General features: G+C 38.0%; 1 protein-coding gene across 2 annotated transcripts in view; it reads right to left on the bottom strand.

Annotated features, from left to right (window-relative positions):
* TRPC4AP (transient receptor potential cation channel subfamily C member 4 associated protein) overlaps positions 1-20,668 on the bottom strand; it is a 74,731-nt gene that overhangs the window by 19,240 nt on the left and 34,823 nt on the right. For both annotated transcript variants that reach the window (XM_068525300.1, XM_068525299.1), the window contains exons 7-8: positions 12,373-12,580; positions 4,369-4,554 (exon numbers count right to left, since the gene is read on the bottom strand). In XM_068525300.1, the coding sequence (XP_068381401.1) occupies positions 4,369-4,554; positions 12,373-12,580 (394 nt within the window). The remainder of the gene's footprint in view (positions 1-4,368; positions 4,555-12,372; positions 12,581-20,668) is intronic.

Below are 20,668 nucleotides of genomic sequence, written 5' to 3'. Positions count from 1 at the left end.
ATTTCCCAAATTTCTTTCTGCTATTAATTTCTAGTATCTCTCCCTTGCGATTGGAGTACATACTTCGTACAATTTTAATCCTTTTAACTTTCCTGAGTTGTTCTTTTTTTTTTTTTAAGGCCTAGCATATGGTCCATCCTGGAGAACATTCCATGTGTACTTGAGAAGAATATGTTCTCTACAGTTGTTGGGTGGAGTGTTCTATCAGTTCAGTCTAGTTGGCTTATTGTGTGGCTCAAGTCTTCTATTTCCTTGCTGATCTTCTATATAGTTGTCCACTATTGAAAATGGGTTATTAAAGTCTCCAACTATCATGTTGAACTGCCTATTTCTCTCTTTGAATCTGTTGGTTTTGCTTCATTTACTTATTTTTGGCTCTGTTGTTAGATACACACGCTGTTATATCTTCTTGATAGATTCACCCTTTTATATTATTATAAAATCTATTTTTAAAATCTCTGATAACATTTTTGTTTTAAAGTCACTCTTAGTACAGCCACTACAGTTTTCTTATGGTTGTCCTTTGCATGATACATCTTCTTCTGTCATTTACTTTCAACCTATTTCTACCTTTGAATAGAAAGTGTGTATCCTGTAGGCTGTATATAATTGGATCTTTTTAAAAAATCCAACGTGACAATCTGTTTTTTGAATGAATTATTTAATCTATTCACATTTAATGTTATTATTGACAAAGTTGGATTTACTTCTGCCTTTTACTTTTTGTCTTCTATATAGCTCACTTTTTAAAATTCCTCTAGTTTTCCTTTAACACTTTCTTTTGCATTAAGTAAATATTTTCTAGTATAACACTGTAATTCCTTTAATGACTTTCTCACTATATTTCTAAAGTTACTTTCTTAGCAGTTGCTACAAGGCTTGCCTGCAATATACATCTTAACTTGACAGACTCTTTTTCAGATATAAATTAACTTAATTCCAGGGCTCCCAGATCTCCCTCTTCCCCCTTTTTGTGCTATTATTATGCATACTACATCTACATATGCTAAAAGCCGAACAATACAATATACTGTATAATACATTGTATACATTGTTACACAATACTGTTATAATTATTACTTTATAAAATTTTATGTCCATTAAAGCAGCTGAGAAAAGAAAGGAGAGCAAGTAAATATTTACAGAGTCTGCTATAGTGACCCTCTTATTTACCATTTTGATTTTCTTCACTGATTCCTGTCAATTCGAGTTACCACCTTGTCCAATTTCCTTACTCCAATACAACTTTGGGTCCACCCACTTTCTTTGACCTGTTATTGTCAAATATATTACATTTCTATATGTTATAGGTTCAACAATGCAACTATAAACACATAGTTTTATACAACTGCTTTTAAAATTAGTTAAGGAGAAGAAATATGCACATATATTGTCTTTTATTATTATACAATTACCTTCACTGATGCTCCGTGTTTTTGCTGTGTGAATTTGAATTACTGGCCGAGGTAACTTGCTTTCAGCCAGTATTTCTCCTAAGGCAGGTCTGCTAGTAGTAAATTCCCTAAGTTCTTGTTTAAAATCTAGGAAGCTGTTTATTTCACCTTCATTTTTGAAAGAAGGTTTTATTGGATGTAATTCTTGGCTGAGTTTTTTCCCAGCACTCTGAATATGTCATCCCACTCCCTTCTGGCCTCTATCATTTCTGATGAGAAGTAAGCTGATAATCTTACTGGGATACTCTTGAACATGATGAGTCATTTTTCCCTTGCTACTTTCCAGATTTTCTCTGTCAGCATTTTCATTATGATGTGAATGGGTGTAAATCTTTGAGTTTATTCTACTTGCAGTTCTTTGAACTTCTCAGATGTGTACATTAATCATATTTGGGAAGTTTTCAGCTATTATTTCTATTTTTTTCTGTTCCTTTCTCTCAGTGAACTTTTCATTCCAGTTATTGTATTTTTCATCTCTGGAACTTCCATTTGGCTTTTTATATCTCTTATCTCATTATTAATATTCTCTATTTGATGACACACTGTCATCACTGCTTCTTTGAGGATAGTTTCCTTTAGTTCTTTGACCATATTTATAATGGCTGCTTTGAAGTCTTTGTTAATTCTGGTATGTGGGCTCTCTCACAGGCAATTTCTGTTGTCTGCTTTCTCCTACGTTTGGGTTATACTTTCCTGTTTCTTTGCTTGTCTCGATTTTTGTTAAAAACTGGACATTTACAGTAAATACTGTAGCAACTCTTGATACTCTTCCCTCTTTCTTCTTTCAGGGCTTGTGGTTGTTTTCTTGTTTATTTGTTTAATGCCCTGGCTAGCCTATTTCAGTAAAGTCTATTTCTCTGAGGACTGATGAGGCCATTTGGCAGAGAGCGCAGCCTTGGGCATGTGTCCCTGGATGACAGTGTTTTAGCAGGGCTCTCTTTGTCTGGCTCTTTCCTTGAAATCTCTGTTAAACTTTCTGCCTCATCTAGTATGAAACAGTTGTCAGGCTCCACTAACTGCTGGCTGAATGCTCTACTGTTTTTGACAATGCCTTGAGGCATAAATTGCTCCAAAGTCTGATTCAATTAAATTTAGGCAGGGGTAGTTTTTGAGACTGAGGTTTGTTTTGACCTCAGCTTTAAGTTCTTCTTAGCCACCTCTTTCCTTGGTTCTCTCTGGTGAACTAGCTGGCATATGGTTTGGATTTTTGTTCTCAATTAAAAAGAGCTCCTTTTATTTTTGTACCACCAAAATCTACACTGTTTCTGAGAATGACCTTGAGCTCAAACTTCCCAACATTCTGTTCTTACCTATTACCTCTCCCCCTGGCAAAATCTCAGTGCTATTACTCTGAGCAGGATAGGTAGCCTCTATAGCCTTCTCAGCTTGCCTCTGCCTACATGGTGGAACCTCTGTCCTACAAGAGAGCTGGGGCAAGGGCGATAAGGGCCATAGAATTCTTGGCCTACTGGGCCTGGGTAGAGCTTCTGTACTATGAGTACAGTATGGAGGTGGGTGGAGGGAAGGAGGACCTGGCATTATGCTAAATCAAATAAGTCAGAGAAAGACAAATACTGTATGATATCATTTAATGTAGAATCTAAAAAAGCTCAGAGAAACAAGAGTGGTGGTTACTAGTGGTGGGGTGGGGGGGGGGGGAGGGAATGGGGAGTTATCGGTCAAAGAACACAAACTTCCAGTTATAAGATTAACAAATTCTGGGTATCCAGTGTATAGGATGGTGATTATAGCCAATAATACTATATCATATAATTGAATGTTGCTAAGAGAACAGATCTTAAATATTCTCACCAGAAAAAAAGAAATGGTAATTATGTGATGGGATAGAAGTGTTAGCTATTGCTACAGTGGCAATCATTCTACAATATATAAATGTATAAAATCAACACATTGTACAATTCAAACTTACGCAATATTATATGTTGATTATGTCTCAAGAAAGTTGAGAAAAGGGATGGAGGGAGGGAGGGAGGGAGGGGAGGGAGAAAGAAAGGAGCCCCTGCCCTCTTGGCTATATTCATCAATAATTTAGCCTCTTCCACTCGGAGCTGGAAGGGATGAGAAAAGCTGGTAGCCTGCCCCTTCCAGTGAGATTCTGTATTCCTTGTTTGGAAGCTGAGGGAGCCCTTTTAGGCCACACATGTCCAGAGTGGAACCTGCATCAAGCAGAAATTCTAGTGTCATAGGCTCTCAATGTTCTCACTAAATTTTAGTAGATTTTCTGGAAGAAATGTTTCCCCACTTGTTGTACACTCTGAGAACAACTTCCACAGACTTTATGTGGATGTTTGTTGTTGCTGCTGTTGTGTACAGGCTTTGTTTAGTTTCACTGACCAAGCAGGTGCACGGAGCTCCACACACTGCCGTCCCAGGAACGAAATTCCTCCCTTCACTTTTATCTGCATGATTCCAGTGGGAATTCCTGGGTTTGTACAATTTGACCCCAGAATCAAATGCTCTGGGTTGAGCACCTCACCCAAAACAGGCCAGAGTAGTTCACCAAGGAGCTGGAGCTGAGACTAGGAGTCCACACATTTACTAGGCAGCCTATTTGTCAGAAGGGAGGAAAGATAAGACTAAAGAAACATGTAGAAAGAAGTGGAAACAGAGAAAGAACCCTCTGAGTTCCTAAAAATGCTCCGGTAATGTTTCCAGTCAATTCCTTGGGTTCTGCAACAAAGCCCCTGTCCCTGAAATCAGGTCTGCTTTAAGGGAGCTCAAAGAGGTTCTGTCACTGGCTATCAAAAGTCTTAACAATCATGATCCAGGACTGCCCTGAGGGAAATTCTACTTTGAGCAAATTTCAACTTATTCTGCTTGGAAAAGAGGTCAAGAATGGCTCTAGGAACCCACAGGAACGCTCCCCACCTCTCAGGAAACCCATCCCGAGTACCTTGATTGTGCTCAGATTCCTCATTAGCCACTCGCATCAGGGCATCTAGCACCAAAGCATTGTCTAGCCAGGTGTACCACTCCTCCAACTCCTGAAGGAAGCTGGCTGTGCCTGTTGACTCTGACACCTTTCGAGTTGCCAGCTTGCAAAGCCGCTCGACAAAGCCAGGGATGCTGAGAAGGGCCGCTGTCGAGGAAAGAACAAAAGAGAAAATGTCAAAACAGAGACCAGCTCTAAAGCACTCAAGAAACAAACCAGCTTCTCACCTTAATCTGACAGCAGTTAGTCAGAGCTTCCCTTTAAAATGAAATGCCAACCCAAGGTAAAATAGCAATAAAGTTATAAAAACAAGTTCAATTTTAGCAGGTGCAGGGAAACAGACTCGTATCTACTGGTGGGAATATAAACTGGAATAACCTTTACGCCGTAAATCTGTGTGTCTCTGAGGTCCATTTCTGGGGATTTACCATAAAGAAATAACTAATTATATATACATAGATATCTGTATAGAGAGGTTCATTGGTGTGGTTTCCATAACAGCAAAAAGGTAAAGATAACTATATGTTCATTAATAGCATACTGATTAAATGATACATCCATGCAGTGGAATACAACACACAGACACTAAGAACAATGACACACACATCTTTATGCAGCAACTCCAGAAAGATGCTTGAATTTACTTGTTAAGGAAGTAACTTATTATTATTAGTTTAGTGATTTTTATAAAAATTTATTTATTTTTTATTTATTTATTTTTTGGCTGCGCTGGGTCTTCGTTGCTGTGCGTGGGCTCTCTCTAGTTGTGGTGAGCAGGGGCTACTTTTCCTTGCAGTGCGCGGGCTTCTCATTGCGGTGGCTTCTCTTGTTGTAGTTGTGGAGCATGGGCTCTAGGCGCGCGGGTTTCATTCAGTAGTTGTGGCACGCGGGCTCAGCAGTTGTGGCTCGCAGGCTCTAGAGCGCAGGCTCAGTAGTTGTGGCGCACGGGCTTAGCTGCTCCGCGGCATGTGGGATCTTCCCGGACTAGGGATCGAATCTGTGCCCCCTGCACTGGCAGGCGGATTCTTAACCACTGTGCCATCAGGGAAGCCCCAGGAAGTAAATTATTAAACAGTATTGGCTTAAGCCCATTTTCTTTAAAATTTTAAAAGTTTTCTTCTTTAAAATATGCACATAATATACATATACACAGATAAAGAATGGAAGGGTATGTACCAAGGTACTTACTGTGGCTGTTCCTGAGTAGGAGAGCATATAAATGCTTCTTTTAAAACTACTTAACTCTGGTTTGATTTTCCTATAACACACACATACTAGCAGGAAGAAAAAAGATAAGCCTTTACTCTTTTCTTTTTTTAAGGTAAAGAAAGAAACTGAATAATTACCCAGCTCCTATTTGCACCAGTCCCATTTTACTGACAATGATGAGTAAGACAGAAATTCTGGTCAGCGTAAAGAACATAATAAACTTTGAAGGCAGGGAATCCAGGTTCAAATCTTGGCTCCAAAATTTAACCTTCTTTAAAATAAAGCTAACGCCTGTACGTATTTGCTTGTGTATGCATTAAATCTTCTTAAGGATAGAAAACAGTGGTTTGCCAAAGGCAAAGAGAATAACGCCACTGGGAATACAGTGGGAGGGATACTTTTCAGTGAACAACTTTTTGAATTTGTAGATTTTCTAAATCATGTACATGTATCATCTAATCAAAAATTAATAAATAACTAGATATTTCAAAATATCAAGATATTAATTTGGGAGTGTACAATATGGTTTAAAGAGTAATTATCATATAGAAACACTGAGATATATGCAAGTGAAATCTTATAATGTCTGGAATATGCTTCAAAATAATCTAAAGTGAGGATGGTAGGAGTAAATGAGGGTAGAGATAAAGACAGGCCATCAGTTGATAACTGTTGAAGGTAGGTAATAGGTAAATGGGGATCATTACACTGTCATATATATGTCTCTGCTTTTATATGTGTGAAGTTTCCCATAATAAAAAATTTTAAAGTAAACCTTAAAAGAATACAACATTCAAGAAAAGTCTTTAAAAATAAAATAAATAAAAACAAAGTAGTTAGGAGGATTACATGAAGTCATATGAATTTAGTCCCAGCACAGAGCTTGGCAAATCATCTTAGCCCCCTTTCCATTCTCTATAAATTAGCGAGTGACTATAAAATAATGTACGACTGCATTAATAAAAAAAAGGTGAATTAAACTACACTGAGGGACTTCCCTGGTGGTCCAGTGGTTGGGACTTTGCCTTCCAATGCAGGGGTTGTGGGTTCAATCCCTGGTCAGGGAGTTGGGATCCCACATGCCTCATGGCCAAAAAACCAAAACATAATACAGAAGCAATATTGTAACAAGTTCAATAAAGACTTTAAAAATGGTCCAAATCAAAAAAACCTTAAAAAAAAAAAAACCAACTACACTGAAATTAACTTTTCCTCAAAAAGTTAAATATAGAATTACCATATGACCTAGCAATTCCATCCTAAGTTCACATCCAAAAGAAGTGAAACAGGTGCTCAAACAAATACCTGTGTATGCATGTGTTCAGAGCAGCACTATTCACAACAGTCAAAAGGTGGAAATAACCCAAATGTCCATCAATGTTTCACAAATTGGTATGTACACACAAAGAATATTATTCAGCCATAAAAAAGAATGCAATACTGACATGCAACAGCACTGATGAACCTCAATAACATCACGATAAGTGAAAGAGGTATGATATGAGATATAAAAGGTCACATTTTTAAAATTCCATTTATATGAAATACCCAGAATAGATAAATCCACCAACAGAAAGCAGATGGTTGCCAGGGGTTGGGGGTAATGGAGAATAACTGCTGAATGTGTACAGGGTTTCCTTTTGGGGTAATGAAAATGTTTTGGAACTAGATGGTGGCTGCACAAATTGTACATGTACTATAAACCACTGAATTAAATGGTTAATTTTTTTTAATGTGACTTTCACCTCAATTTAAAAAAAAATATACTGAGATTTTTTTTTTTTGAGAGACCATTTTTTTCCTTATCAAGTTTGACAAATATCAAGAAGTTTAAAAAGGCCCTGTACTGGGAAGGGTATACAGGGTGGAAAGATGAACTAGTAATTTCTATGGAAGGTAAATCTGTTAATATCTATCAAAGTTTAAAAGGCAAATATCCAGCACATTAAACTCTATACATAAGGCTGTTATTTGTAGGAAAAAAGACTTGAGGTAAACCAAATTTCCATCAACAGGGGACTGGTTAAATAAATTATGCTACGCCCATATACTAGAATACTATCCAGTTGTAAAAAGGAATCAGATAATTCTGTATGTACTGGAATGGATGCTTTGCAAGATAAAGTTAAGCGAAAAGAGCCAGGGGCAGAATGGTGCTTATTTTACATCACCATCAGTACAAACAGAAAGGAGCCAGTCTTCTCTTCTCCCCTCCTCCACCCCCATAAATGGTCACGTACAGAGTATCCCTGGAGGAACAAATGAGAAACTGGTAATAGGTCACCACTGGGATGGGAACAAACTTTCTACCGTACACCTGCTGTTCCTCTGTAGTTTGTGAATTTAAAACAAACAAACAAACAAAAACTATAATTTTTTCCCCCAAAAATAAATTAAGTAAATGAAGAGTTTGGATTTCTAAAAATTTCTAATTTTGAAAAATTTCAAAAAGATGGATTTTTAGTCACACTTCCTATCTCCAGGTAAATAGCTCCAGTTTCTCTAACTGTTCGTCACAGGGCAGTTCCTAAGACCTAGTCTTCACACCCTGCACACTAAACACAGCACTTCAGATGTAACCTACCCAGTATTCAGGGTTCTGAGACTGACTTCCACCCCAGAGATTCCTGAGCTTTTGTTAGTTACTCATCTCTTGAAAAGCTGATGAAAGTTTTGGATTCTCTCCCCAGGAAAAACTCACTGGCCCATTATATTCACCAACTTATACACAATCTCAGGGGACTGGCACCCCAGCATCGTACAGTCTTTGTACTTCTCACAGCTTTATCAGTAGCTACCACATGCACTGCTGGTTAATGTTAAACGGGTTGACAACTAAAACACCCACAACTTCCAATAATTTCTGCAAAAGCAGACCTCTTCTCTCCTCTTATTTGTTAAAACATTAGTATTTCCCAAACACTCCTGTAAATTTTCCTGTTGCAGTTTAGGCTCTGCTTTCCAGCTCTCTGAGATGATTCTGAATTAGCTCATATGCTGTGTAAATCAGCTTGGTGTCACCTATAAATTGATAATTACCAGGCCTGTGGCTTCATCTACATCTGACTAACATTTTGAGTCATTTTTTTCCCTGCAGATGGATCCATGTGTTCTTATCTGAATCAACAGAAGAGATAACTGGTACTTTCTGAGAAGCCTAAAAAGTTCTCTAACATTTTTATTATCTAAGCTCCAGGAAGATAGCATAAGACATCATTTTGCTGGCCAAGAAAACTATTTCACAGCTGCAGTTTATTAAAAACAAAACAAAAACTTTTCGGCAACATCCTACACACTTCAGCTTTCCATACTAAAATGGACTGAATTGTGTCCGCCCTGAAATTCATATGTTGAAGCCTTAATCCACAATATGACTATATCTGGAGACAGAGCCTTTAGGGCGGTAATTAAATGAGGTCGTAAGACTGGGGCCCTAATCTGATAGGAATTGGTGTCCTTATATAAGAGGAAGAGACACCAGAGCTCTCTTTGTGCATGTACAGAGAAAAGGCCACATGAGGACACAGTGAGAGGGTGGCAATCTGCAAGCCAGGAAGAGAGGCCTCACAAAAAACCACTGCTGATGGCACTTTAATCTTGGACCTCTAGCCTCCAAAACTGTGAGAAGCTAATTTCTGCTGTTTAAGCCACCCAGTCTGTGCTATCCTGTTATGACAGCCAAAGCTGACTATTACACATACCTCTATTTCCTTAAAAAACTAAAAACAGAGCAATCCCACTCCTGGGCATATATCCAGAGAAAACCATAATTTGAAAAGACACATGCACCCCAATGTTCACTGCAGCACTATTTACAACAGCCAGGACATAGAAGCAACCTAAATGTCCATCGATGGATGGATGGATAAAGAAGATGTGGTACCTATATACAATGGAGTATTACTCAGCCACACAAAAGAATGAAATAATGCCATCTGCAGTGACATGGATGGACCTAGAGATTGTCATACTGAGTGAAGTAAGCCAGACAGAGAAAGACAAATATCATATGATATCGCTTACATGTGGAATCTAAAAAAATGGTATAAGTGAACTTATTTACAAAACAGAAATAGTCACAGATGTAGAAAATAAACTTATGGTTACCAAGGGGATGGGGGGGAGGGATAAATTGGAAGCTTGGGATTGACATATACACACTAGTATATATAAAATAGATAACTAATAAGAACCTACTGTATAGCACAAGGAACTCTACTCAATACTCTGTAATGACCTTTATGGGAAAAGAATCTAAAACAAGAAAAGTGGATATATGTATAACTGATTCACTTTGCTGTACAACAGAAACTAACACAACACTGTAAATCAACTATACTCCAATGAAAATTAATTAAAGGAATAAAAAAATAAAAGTATTCAGTACTGGAGTTCAATTAAAGATAGACAACACTAAGGACTAAGATCTTTCTCATCCACTTGTAATTTAATTATGTTCACCTTGGCCTTCCTAGGGCATTTGACTGGAGAAAAATGTGTGTGAGGCAGGGGGACAAGGAGATAGGAATTATGGTCAGAGAGTCAGGAAGGACTAGACCCTGTACAACAACATGTGCTAAAATACAACATTTAACAAAGCTTTATCCCAAAAGCTATAAGCTGACATCACATGTAGATAATCTCATGGGTTAGCCACACAGGTATGAAAGTGAACCTTGACATTTTATAAAGCCTTCCTTTTTTCAATCCCCCAAATCAATGAAAACCAGGCTTGGGGTTAACCCTCAGTTAATTAAAAACCCAACTGACTAGAATACCTCATTCCCCAAGGATGATGGGTAATGGTGGTTTTACTTGTCAGCTTACAAACAGGTCCATGAAGGTAATCGATACCAACAGGATAAAACTAACCTGCCAGAATAGATTCCCTAAATGGGAAACTAAAAGATGAAAGTTACTTAGTGCCTCAGCACACACAGGTATCCATTACTGAAACTGTATGACCCTCAGTTTCCCAAGCTGTGCAATGGGGATGCTAATCTCTATTTCACAGGGCTGCTTGGAGGATTAAACAAAATCACTCCTAGGTAAAGCAGTTAGCTCAATGTTTGCCACACACAGGAGCTTAACAAACGTTAGCTTTTATCAGTGTAAGTGTATGCATGTGCTTAAACTAGGTTTGAGGTATAATTTAGCTATAATAAAATTCATGTTTTTAAGAATGTATATTTTATGATTTAGTAAAATGAGAACTCCCCAAAGTCACAAGAAAGGAGGATGGGGGTAAAAACCCTACAAGGACCTTCTGGAAAGGATTCACCGTTCTAGATGCTGTAAAGGACATTCATGATTCATGGGAAGAGGTCAAAGTATCAACATTAACAGGAATTTGGACGAAGTTCATTCCAACCCTCATGGATGACTTTGAGGGGTTCAAGACTTCAGTGGAGGAAGTAACTGCAGATGTGGTGGAAACAGGAAGAGAAACAGAATTAGAAGTGGAGCTTGAAGGTGGGACTGAATTGATGCAATCTTATGATAAAACTTTAACAGATGAAGAGTATGGATGAACAAAGAAAGGGCTTCTTGAGATAGAATCTACTCCTGGCAAAGATGCTGGGAAGACTGTTGATGCAATCAACAATCAAGGGGGAGGGGTGGTGGGAGAGGGATGGTTCGGGAGTTGGGGATTAGCAGTTGCAAACTATTATATATAGAATGGATAAACAACAAGGTCCTACTGTATAGCACAGGGAACTATATTCAATACCCTGTGATAAATCATAATGGAAAAGACTATAAAAAAGAATGTATACATATATATAACTGAATCACTTTGCTGGAAAGCAGAAACTAACACAACATTGTAAATCAACTATACTTCAATAAAAAAAGATTGTTGAAATGACAAAGGATTTAGAATATTATATAAACTTAGTTGATAAAACAGCAGCAGGGTTTGAGAAGACGGTCTCTAATTTTGAAAGAAGTTCTACTGTGAGTAAAATGCTATCAAACAGCATTGCCTGCTACAGAGAAATCGTTCATGAACTGAAGAGTCAATGAATGTGGCAGACTTCACTGCTGTCTTATTTTAAGACATCGCCGCAGGCACCCAAGCTTCAGCAACCACCACCCTGATGAGTCAGCAGCCATCAACATGGAGGCAAAGAGATTATTTATGACTCTCTGAAGGCTCAGATGATGGGTACCTCTTTAAGCAATAAAGTATTTTTTAATTAAAGTATGTACATTTTTTAGATGTAATGCTATTGCACATAATAGACTACGATATAGTGTAACCATAACTTTTATATGCACTCGGAAACCAAAAAGTTTGTGCGACTCCATTGCAATATGCACTTTATCGCAGTGTCGCAAATACTGGTACCCAACTCCCATCTCTGATGTATGACTGTATCTCTCTCTCTCTCCCTCTCTCTCTCTCTATATATATATATTTCATATATCTATCTCATATATCTATATCTATATCTATCTTATAGGATAAAGGCCCAGAAAAGGCTCAGTGGAAGAAAAGGTATGTAATTTTAATTCTGATAAATAATGGTGCTTAACTTTTTTGAGGTTCTGGATCTATTAAAAAGTCTGATGGCTATGGACCTGGTCCCCCCAAATAATGAAGAGATACATAGATATAAATTTTACATACCCTAAGTGGACCCAAGGAGCCCTAACATGGATCAAATCTCTAGAAATACTGAAAGAGCTAGATGATTTAGGAAGGGACCTCAGAACTACAATGTCAAAATTCTGACAACTTAGAGACTTTACCTTGGTTGATTTCAGCTGCAGAAGGCCCCAAGCTCAAGCTCTTCTTCTGCTGAGCATTTTTGGCCAGAAGCGTATGCTTGTCATCATTCCCTGTATCCATCTCTGAAATGGTGACAGCCAGAATCCGGCAGAAATTAGCAAGCTGCTGCTGATCGAAATTGGATACTAAGGAACTCAGATTGGGGACTTCATCTAGTCGGATCATTTCCTACAAAAGACACAAATAAAACAATCCCCATGCTCAGTTCATTTGAGATTGAATGTGCTGTTCTTTTGCATTCCCCTAAGAATGGGGCTTGGTAGCTAGACCACTTAGGTTCAAACCCCAGCTCCACAATTCGCAGCTGCACAACCTTAGGTAAGTCATGGAACCTAAGTCTTCATCTGCTCTTCTGTCAAATGGGACTAATCTAATCTACCTCATAGGATTGGTTTGAGGATTAAACCCTTTGAGGGTCACTATTCTTAATCTCCACCTTTGCTCATATGCCCCATTTTGCCTAAAAAAAAAGCCTACCACTCAAGTTTTATCAATCAGAAATTGCCATAGATGTTTTCAAGACGTAAAATATTTCAAATATAGCTGAAGGTCCTTGTGTATCCCTACCTAGTTGCATTTACTTCATTCCCCCCCCCCCCAGATGTAACCATTATTTTGAACTCTGTTTATTATTTCTACATGTTTTCACACTTACAAATATTTCCACAAAAAATATATGGTATTGTTCACAAACTACTATGTATAAAATAAATAAGCTACAAGGATATATTGTAGAGCACAGGGAACACAGCCAATATTTTATAACTTTAAATGGAGTAAAACCTATAAAAGTTTTGAATCACTATGTTTTATACCTGAAACTAATATAATACCGTAAATCAATTATACCTCAATAAAAAATAAAACAAAAATACATGGTTTTGTTCTGCATGCAGTGTGAATGATACTTCACGGTCAACAATGAGATTCAACTACACTGATACAAGTAAGTCTACTTCAATCACTTCTCATTGTTTTAATTCACAATTTATTCAATCATTCTCCTTTTTAAATATGTGTATGTTTAGGTGGACTATAATTTTTCACTATTAAACAGTGTTGCAATGAACATTCCTATAGGTGTCTCCTTGTGTACATGCCCAAGTAACCAATTATCTAGAGTAAGTGATAGCAGACCTTCTCCTCTTTTTCCTTATTAGAAATATTTCCAAAGTTTCAGGTTTAGTTTGATGTCTGCTATAAGTTTTAACAGATACCCAATACCAAGTTAAGGAATTTTCTTTCTATTCCTAGCTTTTATCATGAATGAGTACTGAATTTTATGAGCCTCAGTGCATAGACCCTGGTAGTGAAGGTCTCAGTAAATGTGTACTGAACCAGTGAATGATTCCTAGAAGCCCTTGTGAATCTCACTCCTATTTCTGGTTGGCTGTGGAGGGGGTATTTGGGAGCAGCTTCTTCCACCTTTGCCTTCCCAGTACACAAATGTTAGCTATTGCTATTATTGGAAACTGGGACTTTCAGCTCATCTGTTCCTTTAGCCCTGTCCAACTCAGTGTATGGGTTGCAAACCAGGTCCCCCCCACCCTCCAGGCCCACTTCTTTGTGTTATATTTTAATTTTTATTTAATACTTGATACAACATATGTTATAAAGCATAACAAAGTGAATAGCTATGTGTGCCTTTCCTATCACATCTCCCTTTCTCTCGGCCAGAGGTAACCACTATCCTGAATTTTGTTTAGTATTGCTTTTTCATTAAAAAAATTTTTGTATGATTTGAGTTTGCCTATTTTTGAACTTTGTAAAAATGATATACTATACACATGGAGGCTAAACAGTGCCCTACTAAATAACCAAGAGATCACTGAAGAAATCAAAGAAGAAATAAAAAAATACATAGAAACAAATGACAATGAAAACACAAGGACCCAAAACCTATGGGACACAGCAAAAGCAGTTCTAAGAGGGACGTTTACAGCAATTCAATCTCACCTCAAGAAACAAGAAAAATCTCAAATAAACAATCTAACCCTACACTTAAAACAACTAGAGAAAGAACAAAGAAAACCCAAAGTCAGTAGAAGGAAAGAAATCATAAAGACCAGAGCAGAAATAAATGAAATAGAAATGAAGAAAACAATAGCAAAGATCAATAAAACTAAAAGCTGGTTCTTTATTCCCCAGAAGAGTTGTTTTCAAAGCAAACATTCCAAATGAATGTGGCTCTTCAATGGAATGTCCCCATTGTGCTTGAAGTGTTTCCTCTCTGGTTGTGATTTTAAATTACAGGCTCATTTGAGCTACTCCCCTTCCCCTCAGTATCTTTACAAGAGCAGTGACAAGTGGGTGAAAGTAAATTACAGTTTATTTGAGTTTATTCCTAAATCTATGTGTTTGGTATTTTGGAGTAGATCAAACCAAGAGTAGATCAAACCAAGAGAAAGTTTCTTGGTCTTAAAAAGGAATGATCTAATTGCTTTGGGTATTGTGCTGGCTACACACTTTGGCCACTGTTTTTGGTATCGTGCTGGCTACACACTTTGGCCACTGTTTGATTAAAACAGCTGGAGCATTTCTTGCCCCATTCCAGTTAAGGAGCAGCATGCTGAAATCCTAACATCTCTCACTCACCTATAAGGACAACATACAGGCTGAGAGAGAACAGAAGCGGGTAGAAGAGTCAGTAAGTTCAGTCCCCCTTCATCTGTTCTGCTGTTCTCCTTGCTCTCTGAGTAGACAGAGTAATGTTTCCTTTTTCCTTTTCCCAAAGAAAGGAAGGTAAGGGGGAAAATAAATTTATGTATTTAGACCAGTCAAAAAAAAAAAAGCTGTTTTTTTGAGAAGATAAACAAAACTGATAAACCCTTAGCCAGATTCATCAAGAAAAAAAGGGAGAGGACACAAATCAATAAAATTGGAAATGAAAAAGGAGAAATCACAACTGACACTGCAGAAATACAAAGGATTATAAGAGACTACTACAAACTACTACAAACAACTATATGCCAATAAAATGGATAACCACATAGAAATGGACAAATTCTTGGAAAGGTAAAATTTTCCAAGACTGAACCAGGAAGAATTAGAAAATATAAACAGACATATGACAAGTAATGAAATTGAAACCGTAATTAAAAATCTTCCAACAAACAAAAGTCCAGGATCAGATGGCTTCACAGGTGAATTCTATCAAACATTTAGAGCAGAGCTAACACTGATCCTTCTCAAATACTTCCAAAAAATTGCAGAGGGAGAAACACTCCCAAATTCATTCTATGAAACCACCATCATCCTGATACCAAAACCAGAAAAAGACATCACAAAAAAAGAAAATTATAGACCAATATCACTGATGAACATAGATGCAAAAATCCTGAACAAAATACTAGCAAACAGAATCCAACAGCACATTAAAAGGATCATACACCATGATCAAGTGGGATTTATCCCAGGGATGCAAGGATTCTTCAACATACGCAAATCAATCAGTGTGATACACCACATTAACAAATTAAGAAATAAAAACCATATGATCATCTCAAGAGATGCAGAAAAAGTTTTTGACAAAATTCAACACCCATTTATGATAAAAACTCTCCAGAAAGTGGGCATAGAGGGAACCTACCTCAACATAATAAAAGCCATATATGACAAACCCATAGCAAGCACCATTCTCAATGGTGAAAAACTGAAAGCATTTCCACAAAGATCAGGAACAAGACAAGGATGTCCACTCTCGCCACTCTTATTCAACATAGTTTTGGAAGTCCTAGCCACGGCAATCAGAGAAGAAAAAGAAATAAAAGGAATACAAATTGGAAAAGAAGAAGTAAAGCTGTCACTGTTTGCAGATGACATGACACTATCCACAGAAAATCCTAAAGATGCCACCAGAAGACTACTAGAACTAATCAATGAATCTGGTAAGGTTGAAGGATACAAAATTAATGCACAAAAATCTCTGGCATTCCTAGACACCTACAATGAAAAATCAGAAAGAGAAATTAAGGAAACACTCCCATTTACCATTGAAATAAAAAGAATAAAATACCTAGGAATAAACTTGCCTAAGGAGGAGAACGACTTGTACTCAGAAAACTATAAAACACTGATGAAAGAAATCAAAGATGATATAAACAGATGGAGAAATATACTATTGTTCTTGGATTGGAAGAATCAATATTGTGAAAATGACTATACTACCCAAAGCAATCTACAGATTCAATGCAATCCCTATCAAACTACCAATGGCATTCTTCACAGAATTCGAACAAAAAATGTTACAATTCGTATGGAAACACAAAAGACCCCAAACAGCCAAAGCATTCTTGAGAAAGAAAAACGGAGTTGGAGGAATCAGGGTCCCTGGCTTCAAAGTATACCACAAAGCTACAGTAATCAAGACAGTATGGTACTGGCACAAAAACAGAAATACAGATCAATGGTACAGGATAGAATGCCCGGAGATAAACCCACACACCTATCGTCACCTAATTTACAACCAAGGAGGCAAGAACATACAATGGAGAAAAGACAGCCCCTTCAATAAATGGTGCTGGGAAAACTGGACAGCTACATGTAAAAGAAAGAAATTCGAACACTCCCTAACACCATACACAAAAATAAACTCCAAATGGATTAAAGACTTAAATGTAAGACCAGACACTATAAAACTCTTTGAAGAAAACATAGGAAAAACACTCCTTGACATAAACCACAGCAAGATCTTTTTTGACCCACCTCCTAGAGTAACGGAAATAAAAACAAAATAAACAAATGGGACTTAATTAAGCTTAAAAGCTTTTGCACAGCAAAGGAAACCATAAACAAGACAAAAAGACAACCCTCAGAATGGGAGAAAATATTTGCAATTTTAAATTATTAAAAAATTTAAAAATGGGTGGAATTAAAACATGGGTGGAAGACCTAAATAGACATTTCACCAAGGAAGACATACAGATGGCCAAAAGGCATATGAAAAGACGCTCAACATCACTAATTATTAGAGAAATGCAAATCAAAACTACAGTGAGGTATCACCTCATGCCAGACAGAATGGCCATTATCAAAAAATCTACAAACAACAAATGCTGGAGAGGGTGTGGAGAAAAGGGAACCCTCTTGCACTGCTGGTGGGAATGTAAATTGATACAACCACTATGGAAAACAGTATGGAGGTTCCTTAAAAAACTAAAAATAGAACTACCGTATGACCCAGCAATCCCACTACTGGGCATATACCCTGAGAAAACCATAATTCAAAAAGAGACATGTACCACACAATGTTCACTGCAGCACTATTTAAAATAGCCAAGGACCTCCCTGGTGGCACAATGGTTAAGAATCCACCTGCCAATGCAGGCGACGCGGGTTCGAGCCCTGGTCTGGGAAGATCCCACATGCTGTGGAGCAGCGAAGCCCGTGCGCCACAACTACTGAGCCTGCACTCTAGAGCCCGGGAGCCACAACGACTGAGCCTGCGTGCCACAACTACTGAAGCCCGCGTGCCTAGAGCCTGTGCTCTGCAACAAAGAGAAGCCACCACAATGAGAAGCCTGCACACCACAATGAAGACCCAATGGAGCCAAAAATAAATAAATTTATTTTTAAAAATAATAATAATAAAAAAAATAATAAATAAATAAAAATAAAATAGCCAAGACATGGAACCAAGCTAAATGTCCATCGACAGATGAATGGATAAAGAAGATGTGGCACATATATACAACTGAATATTACTCAGCCATAAAAAGAAACAAAATTGAGTTGTTTCTAGTGAGGTGGATGGACCTACAGTCTGTCATACAGAGAGAAGTAAGTCAGAAAGAGAAAAACAAATACCGTATGCTAACGAATCTAAAAAACAAAAAATGGTACTGATGAACCTAGTTGCAGGGCAGGAATAAAGATGTAGGCATAGAGAATGGACCTGAGGACATGGGGTGGGAGGGGGAAGCTGGGGCAAAGTGAGAGTAGCATCGACACATATACACTACCGAATGTAAAAGAATTAGCTAGTGGGAGGCAGCAGCATAGCACAGGGAGATCAGCTGGGTGCTTTGCGATGACCTAGAGGGTGGGATAGGGAGGATGGGAGGGAGACGCAAGAGGGAGGGGATATGGGGACATATGTATGCATATGGCTGATTCACATTGGCGTACAGCAGAAACTAACACAGAATTATGAAGCAATTATACTCCAATAAAGATCTATTTTAAAAAAAGATATACTATATACAATCTTCTGCAACTGACTTCTATCAATAATTTCTATGATTTAGCTACGTTGTTGCCTATAGCAACATTCATTGTATAATATCCCATTGCGTGAATAGAGGACATTTATCCATTTTCCTGTTGACGGATCAGAGACCTGGTTTCAGTTTTTTGCCCTTAACCAATAATGCTATAACCTTTCTTATGTGTTTCTTGATGCACATGTGCAGAAGTTTTTCTGAGGCAGTGGCTTCCAAACCATTCTGACAATGTCCAAGAATAAAAAATAAATTTTCCATCACAACACAGTAAACATACACAGGTGAATGTATGTGTATAAATATGAAACAAAAATTTAAACGATACCCTTACACAATACATTTTGATCTTTTATATTTAGCTGGTAGATCCACAGAATTCATTTCACACCCTCTTGGCTTCAATTTAGTGTTTTTATTTCTAAGAATCACTGTTCTGGAATTGAGCTTCCCTACGAGTGTGCCTGGGCATAGGTTACAGGTTACCCAGGCCACAATACTGATGCCTCGGCCCTCAGGTCAGTGCTTCCTTAGGTGCTGGGTCACAGGGTATGCCCACATTCAACTAGAAAACAAAACAGATATATTCTGCTGATATAAAAAGGTATCAGCAGCAATGTAAGTGTTTCCAGTGATACACATTCTCGAGCTCTGTCACTGTGGTCTTATTTGCATTTTCCTGATTATCAATGAAGTTAAGCATCTTCTTTTTATGGATCATTTGTTTCTCCTCTGTAAAATGCTTGCTCCTATCATTGCCCATTTTTCTACTGGGCCATCTGTCTTCTCCTTGCTGATTCACAAGAATTCATGATAAATTCTGTTGTTGTTTTGGGGGTTTCTTTGGTTGTTGTTTTTGTTTGTTTGTTGGCTGTGCCACACTACATGCGGGATCTTAGTTCCCTGACCAAGCATCGAACCCATGCTCCCTGCAGTGGAAGCCTGGACCACTAGGGAATTCCCCATGATAAATTCTGAATACCAATCTTTTGTTAGTTGCATGGGTTGCAAACATCTTTTCCCAGTTTGTGGCTTGTGTTCCCACTTTCTTATGGTGTCTATCCCCCTTTCAAACTGCACTAAGGTACCCGTAATGTCTAGCAGAACTCATCACTATTTTTGGCAACACAGAAAGGTACGAGAGGGAGGGAGAGGGCATGAGGGACAAGCAGGAAAAGTTATGAAGGAGCAATCCTAGAGTCTTATGCCAAGACTGCCAGGGAGTCTGGAGTTTCCGCCCTGGAAGCCCCTTCTCACACACTGGTGCATACAATTATTGGAAAAATAACAAAGCCTTTTCATCAAAGGGCACAAAGGGTCTGTCTGGGACCTGCACACATCTCCAATGTATTCCTACAGACAATGGGTCACTTGTGCATCTTCTGCCTGGGCAATAACAAGCAGAGCCTGGGGAAAGTGCAGCAGAAACAGAAATGAAAGCTGGGGTCACCACAATGCACATGGGTACTCTTTTCACTGCAACAGAAAATCTAAGAGGCTGCTCCTACCTCCTCAGTAGTAAAAGGAAGAAATCTGCAAACGTGCAACTGACATGGAGGCATGGGACAAGGACTGGGGGAAGTAAGCCAGGTCCTAACAAGCATTACACCAAAAATCTAATATAGTGATTCTCTAACATGTCTATATATCTGTTTGGGGGGGAGGGGCACGGACTGTGAATTCTCGATGACAAATATTTAATTTAGTGCTTTCACTTCAATCATAGTTTTGTTTTTTTTTTTAAGCATATTCTGGATCATTTGAATGTCCATCTTATGACCAACTGGCAGGATTTCAGTGCTCATATTTGTTATTTCCTATGTTGGTGTCAATTAAACTTTAACTGTTGAAAACTAATGAGAAAAAATAGAGGTGAACATAATAAGTGAAAGTCAAACATCATCACAAGAAAGCATCACAACAGTTCAAATATAGAAAAGTGGTAGGAGAACGGAGTTATTATACAGCATACAGCACTGGAGCTATGCTAAAAAGATCTTGCACCATTAATAATTGAGGGACAATTTGATTTCAGCAA

The sequence above is a fragment of the Eschrichtius robustus genome, chromosome 16, assembly GCF_028021215.1.
Source record: "Eschrichtius robustus isolate mEscRob2 chromosome 16, mEscRob2.pri, whole genome shotgun sequence".
Classification (NCBI taxonomy): Eukaryota; Metazoa; Chordata; class Mammalia; order Artiodactyla; family Eschrichtiidae; genus Eschrichtius; species Eschrichtius robustus.
This window is presented reverse-complemented; position numbering and strand designations above follow the sequence as displayed.